The 27,721-nt window shown below is 47.5% G+C and overlaps 2 protein-coding genes across 7 annotated transcripts; one reads left to right on the forward strand and one right to left on the reverse strand.

Moving 5' to 3' along the window:
- Positions 1–2,911: 2,911 nt before the first annotated feature.
- LOC142001267 (claudin-7-like) lies at positions 2,912–4,651 on the reverse strand. Its single transcript, XM_074976325.1, has one exon. It carries the CDS (start codon positions 3,514–3,516, stop codon positions 2,917–2,919), a length of 600 nt encoding a protein of 199 aa, XP_074832426.1. The 5' UTR covers positions 3,517–4,651; the 3' UTR covers positions 2,912–2,916.
- Positions 4,652–5,418: 767 nt separating this feature from the next.
- On the forward strand, positions 5,419–25,373 carry CEP85 (centrosomal protein 85). 6 transcript variants are annotated; one of them, XM_074976511.1, is made up of 14 exons: positions 5,419–5,478; positions 7,835–7,907; positions 9,598–9,750; positions 12,618–13,345; positions 14,443–14,576; positions 15,449–15,566; positions 15,978–16,163; positions 17,886–18,038; positions 18,298–18,452; positions 19,770–19,890; positions 20,373–20,423; positions 20,831–20,938; positions 21,921–22,146; positions 22,565–25,373. In XM_074976511.1, the coding sequence occupies exons 2-14, from the start codon at positions 7,853–7,855 to the stop codon at positions 22,726–22,728; spliced, it is 2,352 nt and encodes a 783-aa protein (XP_074832612.1). In that variant the 5' UTR covers positions 5,419–5,478; positions 7,835–7,852; the 3' UTR covers positions 22,729–25,373. The 6 variants fall into 6 exon arrangements, with proteins under 6 accessions (XP_074832612.1, XP_074832614.1, XP_074832616.1 ...); XM_074976513.1 differs by lacking the exons at positions 5,419–5,478; positions 7,835–7,907; positions 9,598–9,750 and adding an exon at positions 12,030–12,317; XM_074976515.1 differs by lacking the exons at positions 5,419–5,478; positions 7,835–7,907; positions 9,598–9,750 and adding an exon at positions 12,030–12,262 and having other exon boundaries at positions 12,603–13,345.
- The last annotated feature ends 2,348 nt before the right edge of the window (positions 25,374–27,721 follow it).

Raw genomic sequence — 27,721 nt, forward strand, 5'->3', positions numbered from 1 at the left:
CTCAGGCTCCCCAGTGAGAGCTGTAGACATTGCTTTAGCACTGGGAGGTGAGCTCTTTGCTCACCCACTATCCTCGCTTTGTCCCCTAGGGGCCAGAGTCCACCTACCAGCCCCAGCTGTTTTTTAGAGCGCTCAGCACATCAGAGGCAGGCTGGGAAGGTTGTTCCTGACCCCACATTGACAGACTGACTGCAGCTTGTTTGCTGCTGCCCTGCCAGTAACTTTCCATTGAAAGTCCAGCTGTTCCCCAGCATTTTTAACCTTCCATTTTATATTTTATGTCGGTGCCTGATCCCCAAGTCTCCTCCCAGCTCAGGGTCTGTCTCCTTTGACCTCTGCTCTTACCAGAACCAAGGTTCACTCCAGTGAAATGCACCCACCTTCTCCCGCAGGCCTGAACCGGAAGCTGCCTCTCTCCAGCAGCGGTCTGGCAGCAGGACGTAGCCTCAGCTACTTAGGGCGTGAGCCACTTCAGAGCCCCCACCCAGCCCCTTGCCTTTTGCATCCCCCCAGGATTAGGAAGCACAGAGAGAATCTATCCTCTGCTGGCCGGGTTGAGGTCTGTGCCTCAGACTACATGAAGTCTGACCAGCCTGCGCTCTAAAGTCAAACCTCCCTCCTCCTCTGTTCTGCTGTGCCAGCTTTCTCCAGAAAAACAGCAAGGGACAAACCGAACTGGCTCGACAAGGCAGTAAGCTATTCCTCGGCCTGCCTGTCCCTTCCTTAATTCAGTACCTCCAGTCTCAGCTGGGCTGGGGATTGGGCCCTTGTTCCAGTGGGAGGGGGGACAAGCCCTCGATCCCGGACAAGCTGCCAGGAAAGAAAAGCAGCTGTTCTATTGTCAAAGCTGTTTTATTTTTAATCATCCCTACTGGGTTGGATATACAGGGGAGGGGTAGGTTTATGAGCAATCGCATCACTACTCTGTTCAATGCTCAGCCTCTCTTGGAGCCGGCCCCTTGTAGCTGGACTAGACGGGGTTTCTCTGAACCAGACAGGTTGACTTTTTCTTCTTGGGTCACAAATAAAAATGGTCTTCCTGACAGCTCCCAGCTTTGCTGCTGTTCCTTGGCCAGGAAGGTTCCACATGGCAGCCTGTCTGTAAAATGCAGGGAGCTTCAGAGCACCAGAATCCCACTCCTGTGTGCTGTGTATGTTACCAAACCCCTGTCTTTCACAATAGTCTCTCTCCATCCCTCTTTCCTTGCTCTCCTCTCTCCTCTCCCCAGGCTTCGAGCACTGGCCTCCCTGGCCTGAGGGATATTTAGCCCATCCCACCAGGAAACAAGATGATCTCGGAGAGGGCCCATGCCCAGATGCGCTGGAGGTTCTTATGATCACGACTGGGGTATTGCAACCTGAGCAGCAGCAGAGCCCCAGACGGAGTGTAAAGCCCAGGGAGAGCAGCCTGAGGGTCAACAAGGTGTGCATGTCCCCTTCCCACCCTCTCCCGAAAGGGGCAGGCACCGTCTCGCCCCATTAGATCTGTGCTTGATGAGCCCCTCTGCTGTCAGCTGTACTTCTCCTTTACAGACATCCCACAGCTGCAACATCCCTGGTCAGCCCCCACCTCCAGGTCTCTGTGCCAGCTCCTCCCAGGGCTGCCTTCGCTGTGCTACCCCGGCTGTTACAGCTGGGGGCACGTGCTTTCCTTCTGCTGCATCCTCCCTCAGCCCCAAGTTGGGGGTGGGGTCATGCGAGCAGCATCAGGGAAACACTCGTGCTGGCAAGACCTCAGGCTGACAGGGGCCCTGAGTCACCTCCTTAGCTTGATGGTCATCTCCCTATCTTTAAAACTGACTTCACTGAGGGTGGTGAGTTTCCTTTAAATATCTTCCCTGTGCTGCTGGCCCCTATATCCCTGTTACCAGCATGGCCAGACCTGCCAGGTGGAAGGTGCACCATTTGGTCCTAGCACAGCTGGGTGAGGGCACAGTTAGGACTCTCCTACTCAAAACGGGGATGCCAGGACACCCACACAGACTCAATGCACAAAGAAAAGAGGAACGAGCTGAGATCCGATATTGCCAAGTATCTTCATCATGCACCTAGAGCGAGTGATGGACAAAAGCAAGGAAAAGGTAGAAGGGATATCGGTGCACAGGATAAGAATTAACAACTTGAGGTTTGTGGGTGATTTTACTGAGGAAGATGAGGAGAAGCTAGTGCCAACGGCACAGGTGCTAAACAAGGAAGAGAAGTGGTACACGCTGATTACCAACATTGATAAAACAATGGCATTTGGAGATAAGGAAATAGGAAGGAAGATCAGTGGAAATGGGATTGAAGTAGAGAAGCTCACGTATCCCGGGAGCAACATAACGTGAAGGAAATAGCGACTGCAACAGCGAAAGCAAGAGCGAGTTTGAAGGTGGATAAGGTCTGGAAAAGCAAAGCGATTGGCGTAGGAATGAAGCTGGCCATCTTGAAAACACGTATTCAACAGCATGTCATACAGACGTGAGACCCGGCTGATGACAAAAGATTCAAAGAGAAGGATATTGGCATTTGAGAGGAGTTGTTATAGAAAGAGCCTGAGAATAGGATGGATGCAGAAGGTAGCCAACAAGGAAGCTACAGCCAAAAGAGAACCTACTGCAGAAGGTTGTACAATGCAAGTTACAGCTATTCGGGCATAGCTGCAGGAGGAACATTGAATGAAAAATCAAGACCCTGGCATTCGGCATAATGGACGGTTTGAATAGGAGAGGCAGAACCCCCAGAGCATGGGTAGATGTTAGTGGCACGGAGCTAATCTACAGAAACTAAGCCATGCCGCACTGGACAGGGAAAGATGGAGGGAAATAGTGAGAGAGGCATCAGATCCCAACAGGCGCTGAGTCCGTTGTTGATGAGGAAAGAACAGCCCCCGCCTCCCTTGGTTTCCTTTGTCAGCGCTGGCCTGTTCACCCCTCCTCAATAATCCACCTCGTAAGGAGCAGCTGCATTTCCTGGATTACTTTCCTGTTGCCTCTGGAAACTGAAGGCCAGACAGATCCCCGCCATGATCTCAGCTGCTCCGCCGCTCCAGCCGAGATAGAGACAGGTCCCGAGCTGGAACTTATCCCCTGCAGGGGTCTGAGCGCTGGCCATATCCTCGAGGACTCTGTAAGCCATGTAGGATGTAGCACACAAATAAGTGACTCCAGAAAGAACCAGCAGGAGCCCAGCACTCCCTGCAAGCTTGGGCCTGGGCTGGTCTGTCCACCAGTGCACCCCCATGTGGGCTAGAGCATAGCTCAGGCCCCCTGTAAGCAGTGAGATGACAGCGAGTGCCCTCAGCATCTGCAGAGGCCAGGAGATGGCAGTCTCTGGAGGGAGTGTGTGGCACACCCTGCCTGGCACACTGACCACCTCCACACAGCTTTCCCACAGTCCGTCACTGAAGGAAACGTCCCTTGGGAAACCAGGCTGCCCACAGCATTCTCTCCACTGCGGGGTCACTGTAGCTGCCAGGAGCAAGACCCATCCCATGGGGGCCACCACCAATCCAAGCACCATAGAACCAGTTGCCATGGTCTGAGCAGAAATGGCCTGAGTCTCTGCAAAGGCGCTCCCTCGGACAGGGATGAAGAGTCAGGCAGCCAGGCTGTGCAGTAGCAAAGGTGTTTCTGGAATGCAGACACCGTGGAGCAGAAGGGGGAAGGTAAGCACTTGCCTGGAGGCAGGTCTTGGGCCAGGCTGGATGCTGCTGGAGCCCAGGTGAAACGGGTGGTTATAGTTCTACTGTTTGCATCACCTGGACTCTTTAAATCCTCTCCCTCAAATGTGTTTCCTACCTAATCCTTCAAACCTGATGCTTAAATGGTGTGACCCCTCACTGCCTTCCCTTCCCCACCTGGTTACATATTAACATTGCACCTCAGTCTGTTCTGATCCCAGTGCGTGGCCAGACATAACAGCTTATTCTAACTGTTTAATATACAACAGGAATAGGCCCCACTGAGCAATGCTCTGTTGACCCCTGCCTGCATGGAGCATGACTTTTGTTCCATCAACTCCAGTGTGATCCTTCTGAATGCACCTGAGCTGACCTTGGGCCAAGCGCTTTGTGAAGGGCAAAGAGGTTGGAGGAGTGGAGTGGGAGAAGGGTGTGAGAAACAAATGGAGAAGGGTGGTAAATGTCAGCATTTGCATTTTGCAAGTGGGGGGTGCAGGCTGGAGCTGTGGAAAGGGGAGTAGGGGAGAGGGGGTGGCTGGGAATGTAGGGGAAGATAGATGGATGCAGCAGGAGGGGAGAGTAGGCTTGCTATGTGGCTGTCAGTGAATTGATGGTTGAAGTCTTGAGTTTCTCATTGTCTTGGAAGCGTGCCCTGCACACAAACAGCAGCTTGCTATGCCCCTGTGCACTGTGCTGTGCATACTTCACTTTACATTGGGTCCAGGCAGTAGGCTCACATCCTTTCCCAGTTACGCCAACATGAAGCTGGAGTAACCCGAGTGTCCACAGCCAATACTCCTAGCCTGGGGGTGTGCAAGAGGGGGTGAGCCCCTTGAGGTGGCATGAAATTTCATAAGCTGGGGCCCCAGCACGATGAGCTGCTGGGTCTTCAGCTCATCCATCTAATTAAAAACATTGAAATGTTTCTGTTTTTAAGTCTGCATAGTCACATTTATGTACTGATTAGTAAAGTTTTTACACGTTATAGACTTAGTCTTACACAGGCTGAAAGTTTTTTTTTTATATGAACATAACTGTGGGTGGTCTGCCCTCCAGTGCATCCCCTTTAGGTTGGATTACATTGGACGGTGGGGGGGGGGGAGAGCTGCTACTTGCAGGGCCAAAAAGCAGGGCCTGATGTAAAAAGCGTGCTTGCCCCCTGTGCCAGCCCTTGCACCAGTGGATGACGGCAAGGGAAAGGAAGCCGCCTGGGGTGGGGAGGGTCTAGTCCTGGCTGGTTGGGGTCCCTTTCACCAGGCTTGCCCCCACCTTGGGCTGTACAGCCCAGGCACTGCAAGGGTGACAGGGCAGGGACAAAGTAGCGAGAGCCCCTCGCACCCTGGGTGCAAAATCTGCAGCTGTGCCCCCAACTGGGCATGGCCCCCATGACAGGGCCAGGGTGGGGGAGGGGGGGCTGTTCAGCAGGGGAGGGGTAGAAGACAGGGGAGGGGGTGTTCAAGGGGAGCTGGGATGTGACAAGGGGTGGGGCGAGAGCTGGTCGGCAAAGGTTCAAAGGGGGCGGGGCAATAGCGTAGCATGCCCAGGCCCCGCCTTCTTGTCCTTACGGGTCGCGGCGGGAGACATTTCTCTCTCATGCGCGGCTGTTCCGCGGGTCCCTGAGGGAGAAGGCGGAGCTCCGTATCTTGGGTGGGGAGCGGTTTCTGCGGGCCAATGGCGATGGGGCAGGGGGCGGGGCCGGCGCGCGGCATAGGCTCGGCGCGGCGTGGGGGCGTGGCGCCTCCCCTCTCCCGCGGGGCTGTAACGGTCGCCGAGCCGGGCGCGAGCGAGGAGGAGCCGGACTGGAGCCAGGAGACGGGGTGGGTGATCCCCCCCCCGCTTCCCCCGTGGGGCTGAGCCCCGCTGACCCCGCCCCTCCCACAGGTCCCACTTCCCGCCCTGGGGGCGCAGCCCGAGGTGGGAACCACCCCAGCCCTGACCCGCCCCTGCCCTCGATATATTCCTCCTCCACGGGCGCGACCCCCCCATCTCCGACCCCTCCCCCCACCTCCACTTGCACTCGGGGCCCCTCCCTCTAGACCCCCCTGCGGCTTGGGTCAGTAAATACCAGCCCCGCCTTCGCGTATGGTCCCCAGTCCCCCCCCACCACCCCCTCTCCTGCGTGCCGTGCGCTGGAGCCCCGCTGTGACTCTGCTCCCCCGGGCCCTTGCCTGCCTGCCTGAGTGAATGCCCGTGGCTGGTGGCTTGAGGCTTGTGGTTTAAAGCAGTAGCAGCCCGAGGGGGACAAGACACTTCTGGGGGGTCTTAAGGTTATATTTCTGTCCCTCCTGTTGCGCTTTTTACAGTTCCAGTTTATCTGACCAACTCTGGAGAGCTGAGGCTGTGCCTGGAGGCTGGTGGGAGACTGGGCTGATTTCAGTGGGTCGCATGTCTTTTTGTCTGAATCGGGCTGTAATTTAAAACCAAAAACCGTAGCCAAAATGCATGATTGGGTCCCTACTAAATTCACTGATATGGGAAATGCAGCACAGACTGTGAAATCAGAGCTCCTTTGTGAAACTGGGGGAGTAGGTTGCAGGGCTTGGGGTGCTTTTTTCATGCAACTAGCTCTGAGTTGAAGGGAGGGGGGGCAGAACTTATTCTTCCCCGGCTCAGCCACTCTGGAGGGTGGTCTGACCCACTTCTGTGTACTTGGCCTGGGTAACTGCCCTGGAGCTTCCTGCAGCTACAAGATGTTGCCAAAGTAGAGAGAGGTCTCATATCCCCAGTGCTGCTCAGAGCACCCTGCTGCTGGGTCAGGTACTCTAGATGAGTTTGATGACTGATCAGACACCCAGAGCTGCTGAGCGTGGGAAGAGCAAGTCCTGCTCCTAGCCACACCAATATTAACAGCGAGGGATCCTCAGCTGGTGCACTCCCATCAGAGGGGAGATCAGACCCACTGCCTTACTGCAGGAAGCTCTGGGATTGCTTCCTTCAGACCCCTGCTCTGAAGACAGCACAGAAGTGAAGATGGCAAACAGTGATTACACACACACACATACCCTGCCCATGCCCAAGAGTTGTAAGATCCCTCCATGACCCATTGTGGGTCAGGAGCCTCCTGATTACAGCACTGAAATTTCAGATGTAAACATCTGAAAAGGTGAAATTTGAATAATTTTCAAATTATACCACTGTGAAATTGACAAGAAAAGACAATGGATTTTTTAGGGCCCTGAGCTGAATACCAAGTGTTGTTTCTCTGTGCTCAGAATGGAGACCCTGCTTTTTTTTTTCTCCCTTTATCTCATTGCACTTCCAACTGTCTCCTCATATGACTGGTGCCAAATCATTAGCTCTTAGTTTTCAAAATAGAAATATTTTCCATGAGGCCTTTGGATGGCAAAACTTACTTCATTAAAGTGTGGCCTGCAGGGATTGGGTAGTAGGGAGTTGTTATTTCCCAGGTTTGAAGCAACTGAGAGCTTGAATTTGACAATGAAGAAGATTGCAAGTGCTAGGTATTATAGGCATATCTCTGGAGCAAGAAATTCAAGTTTTTGAGGTGGTTTTATACCCTCTAAAGTAAGCCAAAGAACTGTAACAACACTTTGATTGGCTGCAGAAAGAGGTTATGATTCTCACAATGTGTACAATCATGTGCCCTTGCTTTAAGCCCATGTGACTTTTGAAATACCGGTAGGAAAAAAAACTATACAGAGGAAAACCAGCAGAATCGGGCAACCCTTTGCATGGGCAATGGTAAACCAAATGTTTAGTGGGCCACACACAAAACCTCAGTGGGTTGCAAGTTGCCCATGTGTGATGTAGTTCCATAAAGTAATCTTCAGAAATGAAGGGTCCGAGTGCTAAAGTTTGTAAATGGAAATTTTGAATAATTATAGCTACCATGGTGGGTGATGCCCTATAAATAACTTAAATGGTATAACCTGAAGCCAAGTTTTATGAGCACCTTAAGAGTGTTACACACCATAACACTTTCAAATTTTGAGAAGTGAGGGTACTCCAGAATAGCTGTACTTCTGCTGTTTCATAGTGGAAAAGTAGAGCTACCCTCAAAGAGAGATGCTGGAGAAATGTGGTATTAAAGAGAAATGTTTCCTTTAGTGATGAGTAGCTGTAGTACAGTATTTATGTCAGTGAATTTTGCTTGTCAAAAAGCAATTGGTTTATGCTGATTTTAATTATGGTTCTATTTATTTACTCTTATAGTTGACTGGAATAGCCGTGATGGCCACTCTTGAGAAATGCCCAGACTTGAGGTTCCACCAGCCCAGCCCAACAGGTGTGAATTGTTTTCCTTAAAAGTCAGATTCCTGCGATATCCTGCTAGAAGATGCCTTCTGAAATCCAGGAGGCAGCTTGTTTAGTAAAAGCTTCTAATGAAAAATGAAATCTTAAATCATTTATATGATTTGCTGTCCATATCCTGTGTAAGCGATTGCATGACTGTCTGCGGACGGGTAATCACTTACACTTGTACAAACTTCGCTTGAAGCCCAGTGCAGGGGGAGTTCATAACAAGATAATATTGCAATGCATCTTCACCTTCACCAGTGATATCTCTGTACTTCTGTGTGCAAACACAGGCACTTCTTCAGTGTCAGAGCACGCGTTCAGCGATACCAGCGAAATGTGAATTGCACTCTTGCCTTTTGTAGCAGTGTCCTTATGCATTTTCCATAAGGGGATTTCTCAAGCAGACGTAGTAAAGAGGAATCAAACAAAACAATATGTTTCTATGTAATGCGGAAATCTGTGAATACGGTAAACCCTCGATTTAGTGGACTAATGCGGGGGAAGGGCTGTCGGTTAAGGCCGAAAGTCTAATTGGAATGGTTGTACAGTGTGATGATGCACTGACCTCCCCAGCCCGTTGCTCGCTCCTGTCCTCTGATCCCATTCTTCCCCTCGCACCTTCATCTCCCAATTACCAGGAGAGGAGCTGAATGCCGGCCTGTCTCCTTCCACCTCCTGCAGCTCTCAGGGCTGCGGCTCCTTCAACCTCTGGTTCCGAGCTGCCTACGCGAACGTAGAGCATGGCCGCCCCCAGCCAGCCAGCAGGCAGCAGCCTTTGACACCATGGCCGCTGCTCAGCGCCATTGCAGGCAGCAGCAGCTGGGCGCTAACATGATCCATGCACACGGAGCTGGGGGAGGAGAACTCCTGCACCCCACTGCAATCAGTTCCCCCCGCCCCACACACACACACTCCTGCTCCTCTGGCCCCAGTTGCACAGACAGCCCCAGCAGCAGCTCTGGTGAGTCTCTGGCATTTATTTGGGGGCAGGGCAGCACTGGCGCTGGCAGACAATGTCCATTATTTTGGAAGTCTGTTCTATTAGGGTCCATTGAATCGAGGGTTTACTGTACAGCTTAATAAACAAGAAGTCCTGTGGCACCTTATCGACTAACAGATATTTTGGTGCATGAGCTTTCGTGGACAAGGACCTGCTTCATCAGATGCATGATACTTGTACAGCTTAATGCTGATTCTCAGGAAATTGACTTCCTAATCATTCTGGAGATAATCCCTTTTTTTTCCCTTTTAAATTAGTTTGCATCAAATGGGAAAAATGATCTTGTAACCTAAACTTCAACTTCCATTTGATAAATTAAATTGCTTTGTTCTTGGTGAAATTCATTTCTACATACTTCTTCCTTTCACCGCAGCAGGGGCAAGGATTGGTTAAAAAGTCTTCCGTTCACCATCTTTTATAAATAAATCTGAAATTTTATTTCTTTGAAATGAGCTGCAAAGACATCTTGTTCATTTATTACCTTTCTGTCTCCTTCCTTCATTGCCAGTTATATTGGAGCATGTGGGAAAGGCTGGGGGTGTTTTCCCCTCCGTGTAGGTTTTTTAAAGGTTGCTCTTTGGCGATCACTCGCTGTGTGTAATATTGATAGGTAGTGCTCTGAAGAATATAAATAACCACAGTGAGCTTTTTTTTTTTTTTTCCAAACTTTCTCCAGATGCCAGTACAGGTCAAAGGAGTTGCTCTTTGGAGACTGACTGGAAAACCCCGACTCTGTCTGTGAAGTTCCAGACTCGCTTTGGTCGCTGCTCAAGTACAGCTGACAGCAGGGATACAGCAATTGGAACCTCCTGCTCAGACAGCACAGAGGGTGAGTCTGAATCTCTGATTCTTAGAGTAGAACTGCAGAATGTTTTCTTTCAGTTCTTACAAGCCAAGTATCAGGAACCTGCCCCTGCCTCAGTACAGAAATAGGCCTAGTATATTAAACTTAGGGGAAGAGAGAGATTCTGTAGTGATGATATCATGAGAACATTGTACGCTTTCACACTTAGCCATTAGTTTTATAACCTAAAATGTAAACAAATGTATATTGGGTTGGTGACCTCGTTGTCTTAGCTTAAGCTTCAAAGGTGATTAGCCAGACCGCATTACAATTTCTAACTTCAACTGTAGTTACAGATTTGTCAGTTAAAATGACTTTTGGCAGAGGTAATTGATAATCTTTAAGATGCGCGAGGATTCTAAGCACCTTTTTACCTTTGGCCTTTGTTTCATATTAATGTACTTTCCGGTGGGAAGGGTTTGAGGATCTCAGTCTTCACAATATGCTGGACAAAACCATTATCTCCATGTTCGTCTTTATCTGTATTTGTCTGAATTGTAGTCAGTTTATTAAAAAGTATATAGACTGGTATATTTTGGCTGTTAGCTGTCTACATCGACTTGAGCTGCAAACAGAACAAGGGAATTTTTGTGTAATGTTTCCCACTGGTACGTAGACTTGAATATTTTCATTGCGTAGTGAGATGCATTCTACAAGATCACTTTCCATATTGTGTCCCGGCTTAACCAGGACAGACCTGCTGACGGCTGGGGGCAGTTGCCCGAAGGCCTACCAATTCAAAAGTGCCCTTTAAATCACCTCTGGGTGGCTCTAAGGGCTGGGACAGCCTGGGATGGAGTGCAGCATGCTTCGGATGGCTCTCAGGGCAGGGGAGGTGAACGCAATGCACTCTGGGCAGCACAGGGGGTTGGCTGCCCAAGCCTGGCCACTTCTGGAAGCAGGTCAGCCTACCCCCTATCTCCGTGGCCTAGGGGCCCAGCAAGTCTGTTAGTTTGGAATTCTTGTAGCACAAGGCTTCCCAAGAAGGCCATGACTTGAACAGCAGAGAGACCTGACACTAATATCAGACGGGGCAATAATCCTGTTTTTACTTTTCTGCGCAAGAGAGGAACTATTGTCATTGACTTAAAACTATGTGTGGATCCATTTCTTGTCCTTTTTTAATGTGGCTCCTACACTTCCACAGGCATCTTGTTGGCTTTAGTTGGGCGTCTTTAACATGCTCTACAGCAGTATAGGACATTGTGTCCTACGGCATGCTAGATGAGACAAACTTGTGCATGTGAGGTCTGAGGGCAATAGGGAGCCTTTTATAAATCATCCACTCCTAATCAACTTGCTGCTCCTTTCAGCAGTTACAAACGAGGAGGATTTTCTCATATTGCTCTTAAGAAGGAACACGTGTTCACGTCTCCTTTCTTCCTCTGCTGTCTTGTGCAATTTGAAACTTGCCATGTTTTCTAACAATGGGTGGTTCAAAATCAAGGTGTTCTTCAGTAATTTGATTCAAAGTCTTGTATGCCTGCCCCTTGAGGTTCCCTGTCTGGGCTTTCTCCACACAAGAAAATTTCCAGTTGTACTCAGAGTGGGGTGGTGGTTTGGGTGGATAACATGCAGGAAGGCAATGCCCCTTCTCTGAAGAACTCTGAATGGGTTTTTAGTGCTGAGAGTTATTAGAATCAGATTTTGACTTTTAAAATCTGTGAACTTGTTATCGATGCCACTGACTCTGGTGACTATTCTCACACAGAATCAGCACAGACTCACCTCAGCATGTTTGCAAAGTGTATTTTCGTCCATTTGGAGGGCTGTTTCCTCTTTGGGAGAGTCCTAGGCTGAGCTGATATCTGCAGAGAGTTCCTTGTCCCCATAATTTGTTACTGTTAGTAATTTGTTACTGAGAGATGATGTTGCTTTAACACTTTTTTTATGTAGCTTGAGATGTTTGACAGGGTCCTGCCTAGTTCCTCATTACCGTTATGATGACCTTTATTCCTTCTCATAGCAACACTGATGTGGGAATGTGAACTCATTGTGTCAAAACGGGGCTAAAGAAATAGCAAATGGGAATGGGCCTTAAGCCAATACATTGAGGGAAACAGGCTAGCCTGAGGAAACATGAAATTGGTGCCTGAATATACAGGGAAGAGGGAAAACTAACACATTGGCAAAGAAGGCTCTTCAGTGTTTGCCCAGTTGAGCTCGTGGTGTTCTATTGAAACCTGAGAGTTACTAAGAATAACTACAGACTTCCATGTAGTCAGGTTTGGTGGCTGTGTGACAGGACAGATCTGCCCTTTGCATGCACTGTTCATTTCCTGTGACTGTGGGACAGAGCCATTACTTTTAGTTCTAGGAAAGTCTAGCTTTGTTGCCATGCTCCAGGGGAGGTGTAAGGTCAAGTGCTGCGTGGCATGTGTCCAGCTGTGCTTTCAGCTTATCATGGGTTTAGCAAAAGCTCCTGTTGCTTTTGGTTACAGCACAGAGTCGCTGTGCTTTGGGATGAGCAGAGTGTAATCAGGCTTTCAGTCTGTGAGTAAGTTTCAGCCTTTTTACTCAATGTCAGGGTTTCTTTATAGGTGACTAGACTGGTAAGTTTATCAATATGTTTTGATTAATGAATTTTATCTCCAAAATCTAGAGTTAATGATCTAGGATGAAAAGTGGTAAGTATTGCTCTTCTGCAGTTAACTTGGGCAGGTAAATATCATAGGGCTTCTGGAACTTTTAACAGAGTTAAAAACAAGTGTGCTCTTAGAATTCTACTGTATGTGGGCTCTTGCAGCCCCTTGACCAAATGAAATTTTTCTATTAATAAAAGAAAATGTGCCAATTTTCTTGTAATTGAACAGAGTTGTTTTAATTCTAACCCTCAGAAATTCTTTCCCCAGAGTTTTGCAATTCCAGTAGCAGTTCCTCATTTCAGCCCATCAAAACCCAAGTGACCATCCCAACAGCCCACGTCATGCCTTCTACACTGGGTACTTCACCTTCCAAGCTCTACTCAACAGGTGAGCCAAGCGTTGTGCAAAATCCGCCCATTTCCTTAAAGCCAGCTGTACCAGGCTCTTCCGCTGAAAACGCTGGGCTGACAAGAAATGGAGATCTTGCTTCTGTGAAATCCTCTCAAGTGCTGCCTGGGAATCTCTTGCATCACTACAGGACTTCTGGGGAAAATGGTTTTGAGCAGTCCTGGCTTCCTGTTTCTGATCACACAAGAGGAGAAGACATTCAAAAATTTGACACACCTGCCATTGAGCCTACCCTGAATCAGTCAGTTTTGCTGGACACTCTTTATGCTGAGCCTCACCACAAGTTCCAGGATCCAAACTTGGTTTCCACTTATAGAGGAAAGGAGCTTTACAAAGTGCTGCCAGAGACTAAACCAGCCACAGGGACCAGTGGAGCCTGTGAGTCAGGAAATGGGACTTGGTCCACTGGGAGCAGACTGATGCCATGTGGACTTCAGCCCAATAATGTCTTTTCAAAACCAGTGGCTCCTCAGTCGCAGGGCTGGAGGCAGGAGCCTTGCACTTTGCATCCACATCAGAGGGTCTGTGAACTCGGTGCTTGGAGGCAGCAGCTGGACAACATACGACTGCAAATAGAACAGATGCAGGTACAAAGAGATCCACTTTTTAAAAATTATTAGAAATTACTTTCTCCTTCTCTCTCTCTTGGAGCTGTGTAATGTAATCACAATTCTTGACGAGCATAGTAAGTAGGTAAGGTTTTGTGCTTCCACCAGTATTCCCTGTAAGCTGCGTGCTTGGGCAGCTGCCCAGGGGAGATTCAGGTGCCACCCGGGTGATTAACAGAGTGCCCACAGCCAGCAGCATGTGCTTCTGTTGGTGATGCACCTAACAAATTTATTCAGCCAACAGATGGAAGAAGTTAGAGGGAACACTGGCTTCTATTATACACGTTTGTACCAATGATCCCAGAAGTATCTGTCTACTACAGGTTGACCCTCTCTAATCCAGAACACTCTCAGCTGGAAACCTCCATAATCTGGCATGATTTTAGTTAGCTGAATGACCACTTATCATGGGTGTGCCCATGTTTCCCATGCTTCCATAAAGTTTGTTTCCTGCCACCAGTCCTGGCTCTCAGTGTTCCATGCTGTTATTTAGCTGTAATTTACCCTTAAATGTCTTCTAAGAGCCCAGTGAGCAGTGGAAGTGTTGATAATGCTGCTAGATAGCACGATCTCCTGTGGTCCAGCAAATTCTCTTGTCCGGCACTGGTCAGGTGCTGGTTTATGCTACGTGATAGTTTAAATCAGGTGATGTTTACCCTAACAGAAACTGCAGGGGAAATGTATGCAGACAGAAGGTGATGGTAATCAACGTTTCAAAGAGCAGACTAACCTCTCTCTGTATCTAGACTTGTGGAATAATTTGAAGTAGATTTTTAGGAAAATACCAGTTTCTTTCACTGGAAGGGAGCAAAGTGTTTAGTGGGTCGCAATATTAGAAACTAGTGGCTTTCAGTGACACACAATGCAGTGATCTAAAATTATTCTGTAAACTCATTGCCCAAAATTGTTTGTTTGTTCCATGAGCCCAGTCATAGGCTGAAATAGTTCCATACTAGATTAACCTGGTGTGTGTGTGTGCGTGCCAGATGAGCACACAGTGTACAAAATAGCCCTGGCAATGTTGCAATTACCGTCTGTGAAACCTAAGCCTCTCTTTCTGACTCTCCCTTTTTCAGATACAAAATGGAGCTGCTTGCCACCAACCTTCAATGTATGCTACTTCACTGCACTCCACTGATCCAGCCCAATGGATCAGTATCCTAAACACCAGTGAGAATCTACTCAAGGAAAAAGAGCTCCTCATTGACAGGTAGGAGGTGCTTTGAGACAGCAAGAAGAAAATAAAACCCAGAAATGTGTTAGATCCTGTAGATTTTTATTACAACTAATAACTTAGTTGTAAGAAAATTGTTGAAGATATGTCCTTTTCTTCCACGAGATTTCAGAGCAAATTGATTGAAGCATGCATTGTGCAAGACAAGTGAGACGGGTGATTCCTTAGCAACACTGGCTACCTTAGAGGAGCCGCAATGGATTTTTTGCATTTGTGCTTTTTTCCTGATTTGTGATGGAGAAGGAAGAGCTAAAACCTTTTCAAATGTGTCCTCCTGTTTGCTTGCATGAGAAACATTTGTAATGTCAAGTCGGCACGTTCTAGTTTTGCTAGAGGACATTAAGGATGTTGATTTTTGGGCTGGCGAGCTTTTAACAAATCTCTCCTTTGTACCAGAGTGCTTATTGGCTGCTAATGTTAGCTGTTCACATAAAGTGAAGTTTTAAACATTGGGACTTAAAATCCCTGCCCCTGTCATTTGCTCAGCATGACTTTTCTGACATCTACAATTTCACCAGTAAGGTCTTCTGCCACTGTAGAGACTTCCAGGGCAGATGACTTGCAGTTTTTAATGTGAAGACCACGTGTGTTTTTGACAAAAATGCTATTGAGTTGTTTAAAATGTGAAACCAGACACAATCCCAATCGTTATTCCTTTGCAGGCCGTTTTAAAGATACGTTGGTGTAGGTTTTTTTTAATCGTGATTTAGGGCACTCATGGAGGAGCTGTTTTTTGACTTTCCTGAGTTTACCTATCTGGCTGAGTTTACATAGTTTGGCTGGAGCGGTAGCTAAGGGGTATGTCTGAAAAGGCTGTATTGTCTGATCTGTTTGTTTTGTTCTTGCAGACAGAGGCAGCACATCTCCCAGTTGGAGCAGAAGGTGCGTGAAAGTGAGCTGCAGGTCCACAGTGCTCTTCTAAGCTGTGCTGCACCTTATGGAGATATTTGCATGTTGAGACTGCAGGTACGTAGGAGCAGAAGAAATCTGTTGACAATAGCATGCACGAAACCTGCTGGCTGAAGTGCGTTTGTTTTAGCAGGTTCTTTCTGCACAGGATGGGGGGTAAAGTAAATGTCCATGCCTGGTGTGTCTGCTGGTACCAATTCATCTGGCACCGCTGGGATTTTCTGTGGCTTTAGAACTTTAGATTTCTGAACAAACTCCGGTGGCTGTACTATTGAGGCTGGTGGTTAATAGCGCCAGCTGATGTTGCAGGTGCATACCAGGTGCTGTAAAGATGTTTGGGGGGTGGGAAGGGTGGGTAATACATCAGAGTTGCAACCAGTATTCTGGAGAATACAGCCTGTTATGTTTAATCAGTGGGGTAGTGGACAGTGGGAACTCTTACGTTGGGTGCTGGGTGTCTGTTGGCAGGAGCTGCAGCGGGAAAACTCATTCTTGCGAGCACAGTTTACTGAGAAGACCGAATCCCTCAGTAAGGAAAAGGCGGAATTGGAGAAGAAGCTGGCTGCTTCAGAGGTGGATGCGAAATTGATTCGGGAGACGCTGAAGGAGACAGTGCAGAAGCATGAAGAGGAACTGAAGAAACAAGACGAGAGGGTATGATCATCACTGCTCCTGAGCTGTGGCATTGCCTTGTTTTTTTGGTTTTTTTTTTCCCCCCCTCTCATGGAGTCAGTTGGTACAGTGACTGGCATTGGAGTAAGGAGCCGTTTCTGGCACCACCTGTGTAACATCAGTTTTCGATGCTTGGCATTTTATGCTAAAATGCTTGGCACTGCTGTAGTAGTACCTATTGCCTGACGGTCTCCAAGCACCGTGCAAACGCTAATCAGTCAACCCTTACAGCGTGATATGTAAAATGGACATTACCTCCACTTTACTGTTCAGTGTGTGTGGGCTGTAAGGGGGATGCAGGGGGAAAAGAGGCAAAGGGGTAAGTGACTTACCTGGACCCACTCTCTTAATCATAATTAGCAAATTATCACTAGTAAACAGTGTAATTAAAGGCTTCATTGGGTAAGAGAATTTAAAGATTAGTACGTAAAATAGGCTGGACTCCCTCTCTTGGTATAAGTCTTTCCCCTAAGTAAAATCTGACCATATCATGTGGATCACACTTAAACATGCTGCAGCTGTTTTTTCCAAAGGTGAACGATTCTTGGCTTAATTACCAAAATGTGTCTTGAGGCTAAACATTTACTTATTTTTATTTGTGTTTTCTGGAGTATAAATGCCTTAGTATACGGGTCAGCAACCTTTCCGAGGCGGGGGCCCAAATTTGAGCTTTTGATTTCCATGTACGGTCCGAGTGCCGGTGATACTTTTTAAAGTCGCTGATAGTCCTACTTACAGCAGTTTCATTAATACATAATGAAGATGCAGAGCTTGCCCATTTAGGTGGTAGGTGGTAGCATTAGCTGGTCTTTTGGTAATCCACAGGTGGCCTGGCTTTGAGCCAGCTCCCAGCTGCATGGGGGAGAGGGGTGGAGCTCAGCTCCTGCCTCACATGTCAATGTAATTGGCTTGCATGCCACTCATGGCACCCATGCCAGGTGTTGCTGACCCCTGCCTTATTAGAACCGCCCCCCATTCTTGCCTTGTATTGGTAAGTGCTCCAGTTGGAGGCACTCTCCTCTTGCTCTTTTAAGTCCTGGTTTCCCATAAATGCACTGATCCCATTTTTCCCATTCTAAACCCAAATGTTATGTAAATCTATAGCTTGTGGTGAGTGGGTTTTGGAAAACTGTTAGGCTGTCCTAAAGTGGCATTTTCTCAAGGTCCTCTGATTATTTGAAGAGAACTTGGAGGTAGATACAAAACAGGAGTATGCAAACATTGCAACACTGAGAATCTTATTTGCAATTCACTACGAGTCTGAGGGCTGTGTTAAATTGTGTGGGTGTATTTAATGACAGCACTGCTTGGCTTCAATTATTTTATATTTAATAATTCTAACTATATTTTGATTATGTGCAGCATCTTGGGAGGTGGGGGAGAACATGGTAACTAATTCCCAAAGTATTTGCTCATCCTTTATTTGAGTTCAGAAGCTGCTCTTTGCACGAGTTCACCAGCAGTAAAAACCTGCAGTTACAGAGTGGGGCTTAGGACCACACATGCTGACCAGAGAAGTAACGCACAACTTTGTCCGTTTTGAAGTTCACTTTCAAGTAACAGTTAAAAGAAAAGCTGCTGAGATGAGGCAATATAATATCTTGGTCATGGGTGCTGCATAAATGCTTAGGTAGACAAGCTGGAGAGAGAGACGTGGAAATTATAACATAAGCAAATCAGACCTTTGGTTATCTCTTCTTTCAGATAAAGGGAAGAGACAAACACATTAGCAATCTGAAAAAGAAATGCCAAAAGGAGTCTGAACAAAACCAGGAGAGACAGCAGAGAATTGAGACCCTGGAGCGCTACCTGGCCGATCTGCCTACCCTAGAGGATCATCAGAAACAGAGTCAGCAGGTAAAGTGACTTCCTCTGTATACTGCTGAATTCGAGGCATTAGCCTGGCTGTCACAATTTGCTTCTGCCAATAATTGTCTGTGCACTAGACTGAGTAGAACGGCAGTTGGTCCTTGTGAAAGAGCATTGTTCTCAGCTATGCCTGTAAGCTTCCACATTGATGGTAAAAATCAGCTGTCAGCTACTAGCGTGGCCCTGAAGAGGCATATGGCAAAGGATCTCCGGCCTTGTTAATGCTGAGCAGTGTTCTTTGTTCCAGTTAAAGGATTTGGAACTGAAGAATTCTGCTCTGCAGGAAACAGTGATGGCCCTGAAAAGAGAGCTTGGAGATGTCCGTGCTGCCTGCAGGGAGCAGGAGATGCAGCTAGAGACACAAAAATGCAAAGAACTGGAGTTGCTTTCCACTCTGCACAGGTAAAGCCCAAAGATGGAGACGAGCCTGACCTCTGCCTAGCAGTGAGGGCCAGTGGCTCTAGGCTCTTGAGTACTGAGAACAGAGAAGTAGACTTCACTGCACTAGTCTGTTCCAGTAGTAAAGCAAAGATCTCCACACTTGTGGTTGTCATCCTTGCGCATTCGCCACAGCTCCCCGTCCCCTGACTCTAAATAAATGCCCTCCCCCCCAGAGCCAGGCACCCCCACCTCACCCCCGTATAGTTCATCTGCCTCACCAGGGTCGCCCTGAGGAAGCAAGAGTCACACTGGTGCTGAAGGAATCATGACTCCCAGCTGGCACCAGAGAAACTACAGCATGGCCCACCTCTGCTACACCCCCACGTGGTGGGACGCATGCGCGGTTGCCCCACGTGTGCGGCTCTGCTGAGCTGCAGTTAGCTACACTCCACGGCCCTGTTCGCCACATGCAACAAACGGGGACCGTGTTGGACACTGCGGGAGTAGGGTGCATCTTTCCACTGCAGCGTAGTTATGAGCTGGGCTTGTATTGGACCCTTTGGATGTTGTGAATATAACTTGGAGAAGAAATAGAATTAGCGTTACTTGTTGCTCTTTGAAAATTGGAGGTGTGGCTCAGGGAAGGGCATGAGGCCGTTCTGCTCCAGATCCCTTAGCTCATGTTCATCAGAGGCTACTGGAGCTATGTGAAGCCAGCTTTCATTGGGTATGAGTCTGTATCAAGGGTTCCCAACCTGGGATGGGTGAATCCTTGGGGGTCTGTGAGAGTATTGCAGGGGGCCTGCGGGGGGTGGGGGGAATAAATAAAAATGACCATAAACTATAAGTTTTTAAATAAATTGCAAAGTTACAAGCAATTATTTTTAAATATCTTCCAGTAATATTAATTGCTGTCGGAAAATCTATGTTGCGGTTTCCTTTTTCATTTGCTGACATGCACATAGCTGCTAGAAATGGCTTTGATGGGAGTCTGCATACAGTTTGCGGGGTTGATTGTGGGTCCACACTTGTGAAAAGGTTGGGAACCATTGATCTAGATCACCCATGCTTGAATAAAGTTTTCCATTGTGCCAGTCTCATCAAAGAGGGCAACAGGTCATAGAGGAGGGGGATCTTCCCCCATTCCCTGGATGTAAATCGCTCCATGTCACATGGGAGAATATTGACAGGGCAGTGAGAAGAGCTTTTCCCCTCTGTTTCTGTCCTGTGGCAGAAGATGCCCACTTCTCCTACTGATGCTTTGAAAAGAGAACCACTGCCAAGTTAGATTGAATTGTCTTATGTTTGCCATTTCATTTGATGAGCTGTTTCTCTCAGCTTGCAGGACAGGCTGAAGCAGTGTATGAAGGGTGCAGGGAGATTGTCACCCCTCCAGGAGGTAGAGAAACAGAAACTGGAAAACGATTCTCTGCAGAAGGATTGTGATCGCCTCAGAAAGGTAAATCTGAATATACAATTCAGACGTGGATGAGCCTACCCTGCACTAACTCAGATTCTTATCCTTCCTTCAGCCATTTCTCAACAGGCATTAAAAACTGTTAACGCTTATTTTGGACATATAAAAGGGCCCCGATCTAGCAGTTCTCAGTCTGCCAATCCTGAGGGGAGGGGGGTCAGAGAGCCATTCTTGGTGTGATAGTTACAGTTCTGTAGCATTCACTTTAATAATGAAAGTGACAAGAAATGGAAGAATCCAGAAAAGGAGAAAGCTGGGGAGGGGGAAGCCACAAAAATGCAACCTCTCCACTCTTACTACATAACTGTGATTCCTCTGGGAATCTCAAAGCCCTTTACAAACCAGGCTGCAATTTAAAGTGATTAAACCAGATTTGTAGTTTGTAGAGCAAAGGAAGAATACTGAGTGGCTCTGCATAACTTTGGGCAAGTTCTGCTCTTAAACGAATGTGCTTTTGATTTCAGATTGTGGACAAACAGCAGAAGAAGATGGAGCAGTTGTCTTCACAAATGAGGGTGAGAAATGCAATTGTTTAGGGCAGGGGTCAGCAACCTTTCTGAGGCAGAGTGCTGAATTTTGACCTCTGTGCAGGGTCTGAATGCTGGTGATGCTTTTTAAATCACTAATAGTCCTTACAACAGCTTCATTAATAAAGATGCGGAGCTTTACCATTCAGGTGGTAGTTGGGAGCATTAGCTGGTCTTGTTAATCCACAGGCAGCATGGCTTTGGTCAAGCTTCTGGCTGCGTGGGGGAAGAGGGGCAGGGCTGAGCTCCCGCCCCATGTGCTGATGGAAACTGGTGCACATGCCACTCTTGGCATCTGTGTCGGGAGTTGGTGACCCCTGGTTTAGGGTCTGGGAACTCCAGAGCATGGAGTGGTAGGTATGGTGGGTTAATCTCTCTTCTATTGTCCGTTCCAGAGCCTGGAAGAACAGTTGTCTCAGGAGGAGGGGACAAGTCAAGCTCTGAAGGAGGAGGCAATGCAAAGAGAAATGGCACTGCAGCAGCTACGCACTGCTGTGAAAGAGGTCAGAACTGGGGTTTGTGGATGAACACAGCAGCTGAACGAACAATGAACTGTCTTGTAGTGAGGGATTTAATGTGTTGTTGCTTGTTCCTCCTTCACTGCAAAGTGCTCTAGAAGGGGGTTCTCTTGTCTGTAGTCTAGAACCAGAGTTGCTTTTTTTTTTTTCTCCCCGTCCATCTCTCCACCCATTTGTTGCTTTTGAAATACTTGACATTTGGCTGTGTGGTTCCTCATGCGGACCCTTGTCTCCCCAACTCGCAGTTTAGTGTGGCTTGCGATTGTAGTTACTGACTTGGCCACCAGGGGGGAGTAAGGAAGTCTTATTCACCACAACTACAGACCCGAGCTTCCTAGGTCATGAGTGACAACGTCCTAGCTCGAACTCTTCCAGCTGATGTCCCACAGCGAACCAAGTATTGAGTGTGTCTTCTGCGAGAGAGTTCAGCTTGCATCAGTCAAGGAGGGGAAGAGAGAGGCGGGGAAGAGCCCAGGCCTCCCTTGAAAGCCTCTGTCTTATTTTCAAGACTGAAGGAGCCAGGGTGAGAGTGGGGTGAGGTGCTTCCTGTCCAGCTGGTTTTTATAATCTTCCCTTTGGAGAGGGGCTGGCTCCTATTTCAAAAAGCCTAGTGTTATGGTGGTCAGGCCCTAAGTTTGACCTTTAGATTGTTCTAGTGCATTGGAATCTAGAGGACATTCTTAGTGTAAACCCATCATTTTGGTCACCCTCATCAAGTATCTTCACTGCGAAAAGTATATACACCTGCTGACAAGACATGCCGTTCTGATCCTGGAAATAAACATACTGATTTAGAGAGCAGTGTTTTGTACATTATTCAACAGTATTCGGTATACCGTTTCAAACATATACATGCAGCATAAGGCTGTAACGCCTGCTCCACACTGAAGGGCCATTAGAATCAGATGTCTTATCTGCCATTAAAATGACATTTCAGACGTAGCTAATGTTACTTTTGTCTGTTCAGCTTTCAGTGCAGAACCAGGATCTGATTGAGAAGAATTTGACACTACAGGAGCACCTCCGGCAGGTGGAAAGGAACCAACCACTTTCTGTTGGGATGGCCCATCTTGCCCATGAGTTACACAGTGAACTCGCCAGCTGCTTACAGGACTTGCAGTCTGTCTTCAGCATTGTGACTCAAAGAGCTCAGGGAAAGGATCCCAACCTTTCCCTGCTCCTAGGCATTCACTGTAAGTGCATAAGGGGCATAAGGGATTAGTTAGGGTTGATCTGGCTTTGGGCAGGGGTCTGCCCTGATGACTTCCTGAGGTCTCCTCTATCCCTAGGATTCTATGATCTCAGGTGGAGGGCAGGGGAGACACAGGTTTGATTCATTCACTGGGTGGAATGGAACTGTTTGTTCTTTACCTAGGTTTCAGAATACTGAAAAGGCTTAAAAGCCAGCCTGTGTTTCTCTGTCCTTTGTCCTTCTATTCAGACCTTGGATTCACAGGATTTAAGGATTCAGGCTTCTCTTAACTTATCTGTTGGGTGTTAAGTAATGCCCTATACTGTGGCTAATTTGTCTGGTGTAAACTGCTGTATTTACAAATGTGACTCCTGTTCAGAACTGTATATCTGATGTGATCTCTTTCTCTAACTACACAGCTGTGCAGTCCTGCATTAAGGAGCAGGATGACTTGCTGAACCCAGACATGCTGGCAAAGAAACTGACTGAAGTGAAGCAGCTTCACAAAGAGGTCGAGGACTTACGGACTGCAATATCCGACAGATATGCCCAGGATATGGGGGACAACTGCATCACACAGTGAGGGTTAAGTTCTCCCAGAGTAGCATAGGAACAACTGGAAACAATGACTTGGAAACCTGAGGAGATTAGAGCCACTAATTAGAAACACTAACGAAGCGCCTTACAATCTCTGTGCTTGGGTATAAGATACAGGTGCTTATTCACAAGAGGAAATCAGGGATTCTGATGCCAAGATCATTTAGATGTGATAGGCTAACTGGAGCGGTTCAGGGTCTTTGGAGTTCATCAGATTTTTGCCACAGCCTTGATCTTTTGGAAGGTGCTATGTTGGATCCGGTGTAGCTTCTCATTCTATTTGGTGGGTGAGTTACTAGTTATCTTACAAGCACATCCAGTACTGAACATAGAAACTCAAGTCTTCAAACTGAGAAGAAAAGGAATTGGGTGCCACAGCCTTCCATCTTTCCTGGTATTAAACAGTTCAGGCAGAATACTCTTATCTGTTTTGATTGCACAAAAGTGTTTACAGGAAGTTTGTGGAGTTCATAGACAAGCTGCTGCACTGATAGCACTGTTTAATTGTACCTAGACGTACAGTGCTACAGGCTTATCTGCAACGCCCATGTTTATGGTTCTGGCTTGGATAAATGGTGCATAGTCATTCAGGTAACCAGCTCTGTGTTGCTCAGGTATAGGCAACTGAAGTCTTTCAGTGGCCAACAGGCTAGGAAAAAATGATGCTAAAATTGGGTTCGGAAGATCCTAGTTTTGGTGAGGCCTTAGGATTTTATCTCCTTTACCAATGATCTGAACGGTGGGGTACTGATTCAGACTGTAGAACAGCAAGTGGATTACTACTGAAGTGCCTTAATCTTCGAGAGAAATTTCCTGCCTACTTAACTTCTCCTCCCCCCAGCCCCCAGTGCATTAGCAGGTGGGGGAAGTGGTCTTTCTCCTTGCTACCTTTTACAGCCATTAATCAATCCTGCAGCAGCCTTGGGCATACAAACAGTCTGCTTGGAAGCAGCAGAGAGCCTTTGGACACCTGCAGCAATGTCCTTACAAGAAACACCCTTACTGCCTCCCTGGAAGGTTCAATGGAAGAGATGCGAATACTAGATTTAGAATCACTGTGTGGGGTTTTGTCAATGTGCTGCTGTCTGGGATCCGAGCAGTGTGTTCTCAACAGTCCTGCAGGGTGGTGACCTCTTTCGCTCGTGGACACGCCCACTAGATTAAAGGGAGCTCAGTACAAGAGCCTTGAAGTTGTAGCAGAGTGCATGAGACCTGCAAGTAATTACTTGGGATTCTCCATGAGCTTTTACAATGTGCAGCTTTACTGCTCCAGTTCCTGAAGTAACTACATTAGAGCTTGCTTGGTTTTGTGTGGGAGCTGCTACCACACACTGTGAATGCAATAAAGACCTATGCTTAATCAGAAGTCAAAATGAGCAAATGGAAATGCTCTGCCCATCTTACATTTTGCCACCTCTTAGGAGGGACTCTGAAATATTAACTGCCTGCTTAATTGGGAAAGCACGGTGGGACTAAAGTTGAAATGTGCTGGCTGTCATTTTACTTTTGGTTCAGCAGCTAAGAAGTCAATTCCGGGAGAGGAAAGCCCGGCTGTAACATGTTAACTTTGGCTGTTGAGGATTTGCATCTTTTTTTGGTTCTGATCCCCAGTTCTGAGAAGATGCTGCTTCTGGTGCTCTTTTGTCAGACGTCATTAAGACCAATACAATCTGGCTTTGTAATCAGGCAACCACACTGTTTATTTTGGAAACCACCTGGCTAATATGGTACCAGTGACTAAACTCAAAAAGTGTTTGCTGGTGTATTTCCTGCCATGTAGCTACTCTATCCTTCCTGGAGCAGCTGGTGTGATGCCTGGTAGCGTAACATGGGTCACAGCACCTCTGTCCCTTCACTGGTGTTGCCTCCAGCTAGCTCTCTCTTAGACAGTGGTCCAAGAGAATTTCTTGAAGGTAGGTACCTAGGCTAGTGGGAAATACTCTGGGCAAGACCTGGCTGGCAGCCTCAAACGTGGAAGTTGGTGGATGCCTGGACACCTTGGTTGACCATGGTGTTCAACAAAGATGTCAGCCTGCCAGAAATCTGCATTTAGCACCTAACCTTTTAAAGCAACATCAGGTACCCACAGAAAACATGGAGGGAGGCAGAGGGAAGATATCCACCTGTTCCCAGCTGCATCCACAGGGAATGCTGGGTGTAAAATGGTGTCTGGATCTTAAGAGACCAAACCCTTGTGTTTTTAAGCTGATTCCAAATAAGGCACTGCACGTCAGTCCTTGGGGAAAGGTGATAGGCTCCTGCATGTCATCCATTCAGGCAGCATGTTACTGTGCCTGTGTCAGAGAGATTCACTTTAATCCTTCTACAAAAGTTTGTGTTTAAAAATAAGTTCTTTGCATACCTTGTTATTCAGTAACTTTGGTTATAGATGACATCCATCCGCTCTGGTGGCTGTTTACAGAATGCCTGAGAGACGTATTCAAAATATACGGTGGCTTTGTCTCCCAGCTAATGCAGGATGTGTTTAAACAGCTGCCTTGTGCCTAGTGTTTCCTTGTACAAATAAGCCCAGGTATATTTATATGACTATTTGTCTTACGCAGATTTTTGTACTGAGTATTTTGATTATAAAATAAAGCTGCTTTGCTCCTGTTGTGCAAAGCAATTCAGTGTATGGCTTTCCTTCTCCAAGGCATGTCTACGGAAACAGGCATCCTATTCTGCTTCATCAGAGTGTGACTCCAATTGCAACTAGAGTTGCTCTGCTGAAATCCGTGGGATCTTCCCTGCTGTGCAATGATGAATCAGGCCCTAGGATTCTTCATTGCATAGTTATAAATTTAAGCGATGGTTTACAATACAACCTTGGAGGTGGGACTGTGAAGGAAGATGAGGGCAGAACAGTCTCATCTGTAACTTAACATAGTACATTCACCGTAGCTGGGAGTCACAGAAACCTTTATTCAGAAGTTCCCACCCTGTTTGTATAGGGAATTGCAAGCTGACTGTGAGCCAAATAGCTCAGACTGGCTCAGAGCTGTCTCTTTTAACTGCATGGCTCCAGAATGACAGAGTTTGATTGCAAATGACAGCAGTTCCCCTTAAAGTACCGCAGCTCCTACGACCTCCTTTCTGGGGCACTCTGAGCTAGGTAATGGCATGCCCTGAGCGTGCTCAGAGGTATGTGCCATTAGCTTTGCCCTAAGGTGATCATTAGCAGGATGCCCACTGCTTTTAGGTGGGGGGAGGTATGGAGCTGGAATGCTGTACAACCTGAAGGGAGGAAGCTGAGGCTTGGGACCTCTGCCTCCCACTGGCTAGGCCATGCATAGTCTCTCTCTCAGACGTGCTTTGCCTTGACCTGCGTTGGGAATGCGCTGGTAGCAGAGATGGTTAGCAGATCTGGGGAGGGTGGATACTAAATGAACGAGTGATCCTTGCATCAGGCACAAGTTGTCTCCTAATTCCAGGCTCCCAGTTCCATATCTGAAAGCTAAAATTACTTGAGTGGGATTCTTCTTTAATTGGATGACATTTTAATGTTTTGATGTGATTACCAATTGAACTAGTAATTACTTAGTCAAGGAGCTGGGTTTTGACTGGTTTTATGTAATCAAATAAGGCTTGGGTCACCAAATGAGCCACCCATGCAAGAGCCAGGGCATATCCCTTCCTGTCCAGAAGCCTCCTGTTTTGCAGCATGTTGTGTTATCTCACCCCACTTCCCACCTTCAAAACAAAAGCAGTCAAGTAGCACTTTAAAGACTAGCAAAACGGTTTATTAGGTGAGCTTTCGTGGGACAGACCCACTTCTTCAGACCATAGCCAGACCAGAAGAGACTCAAGTGCATACTTGGCTCAATCTAATTCTTGACCTCCCCCCCGGCCCCCCAGCTCTCCACTCTCTGATTTGCTCACCTTGGCTGCGTCTACACGTGCACGCTACTTCGAAGTAGCGGCAGTAACTTCGAAATAGCGCCCGTCACGTCTACACGTGTTGGGCGCTATTTCGAAGTTGAAATCGACGTTAGGCGGCGAGACGTCGAAGTCGCTAACCCCATGAGGGGATGGGAATAGCGCCCTACTTCGACGTTCAACATCGAAGTAGGGACGTGTAGACGATCTGCGTCCCGCAACATCGAAATAGCGGGGTCCTCCATGGCGGCCATCAGCTGGGGGGTTGAGAGATACTCTCTCTCCAGCCCTTGCGGGGCTCTGTGGTCACCGTGGGCAGCAGCCCTTAGCCCAGGGCTTCTGGCTGCTGCTGCTGCAGCTGGGGGTCCGTGCTGCATATACAGGGTCTGCAACTAGTTGTTGGCTCTGTGTATCTTGCACTGTTTAATGAAAGTGTGTCTGGGAGGGGCCCTTTAAGGGAGCGGCTTGCTGTTGAGTCCGCCCCGTGACCCTGTCTGCAGCTGTGCCTGGCTCCCTTATTTCGATGTGTGCTACTTTGCCGTGTAGACGTTCCCTCGCTGTGCCTATTTCGATGTTGGGCTGAGCAACGTCGAAGTTGAACATCGACGTTGCCAGCCCTGGAGGACGTGTAGACGTTATTCATCGAAATAGCCTATTTCAATGTCGCAACATCGAAATAAGCTATTTCGAAGTTGGGTGCACGTGTAGACGTAGCCCTTGATTATCTTTTTCTGATTTGTCCTCCTTGCTTACTGTTTTTGGTTCTCTGTGTCTTAAATATTGAGTCTGTTCTGGTCTGGCTATGGTCTGAAGAAGTGGGTCTGTCCCACAAAAACTCACCTAATAAACTATTTTGCTAGTCTTTAAAGTGCTACTTGACTGCTTTTTGTTTTGATAGTGTATAGACTAGCACGGCTTCCTCTCTGTTACACTTCCCACCTTGTTACTGAGGGTCTGATAGGATCTGGCTTATGACTATGTGACAATGTCTCTGTTGTTTTGAGGTGAAGATCTGCCCCTCCCCGAGCTTTGAGACTTCATTTCTGGGCAGACATCTCCGACCCAACATACAGTAATATTCAGCCAAGGATTGCAAATCCAGC

The sequence above is a fragment of the Carettochelys insculpta genome, chromosome 24, assembly GCF_033958435.1.
Source record: "Carettochelys insculpta isolate YL-2023 chromosome 24, ASM3395843v1, whole genome shotgun sequence".
Taxonomy (NCBI): domain Eukaryota; kingdom Metazoa; phylum Chordata; order Testudines; family Carettochelyidae; genus Carettochelys; species Carettochelys insculpta.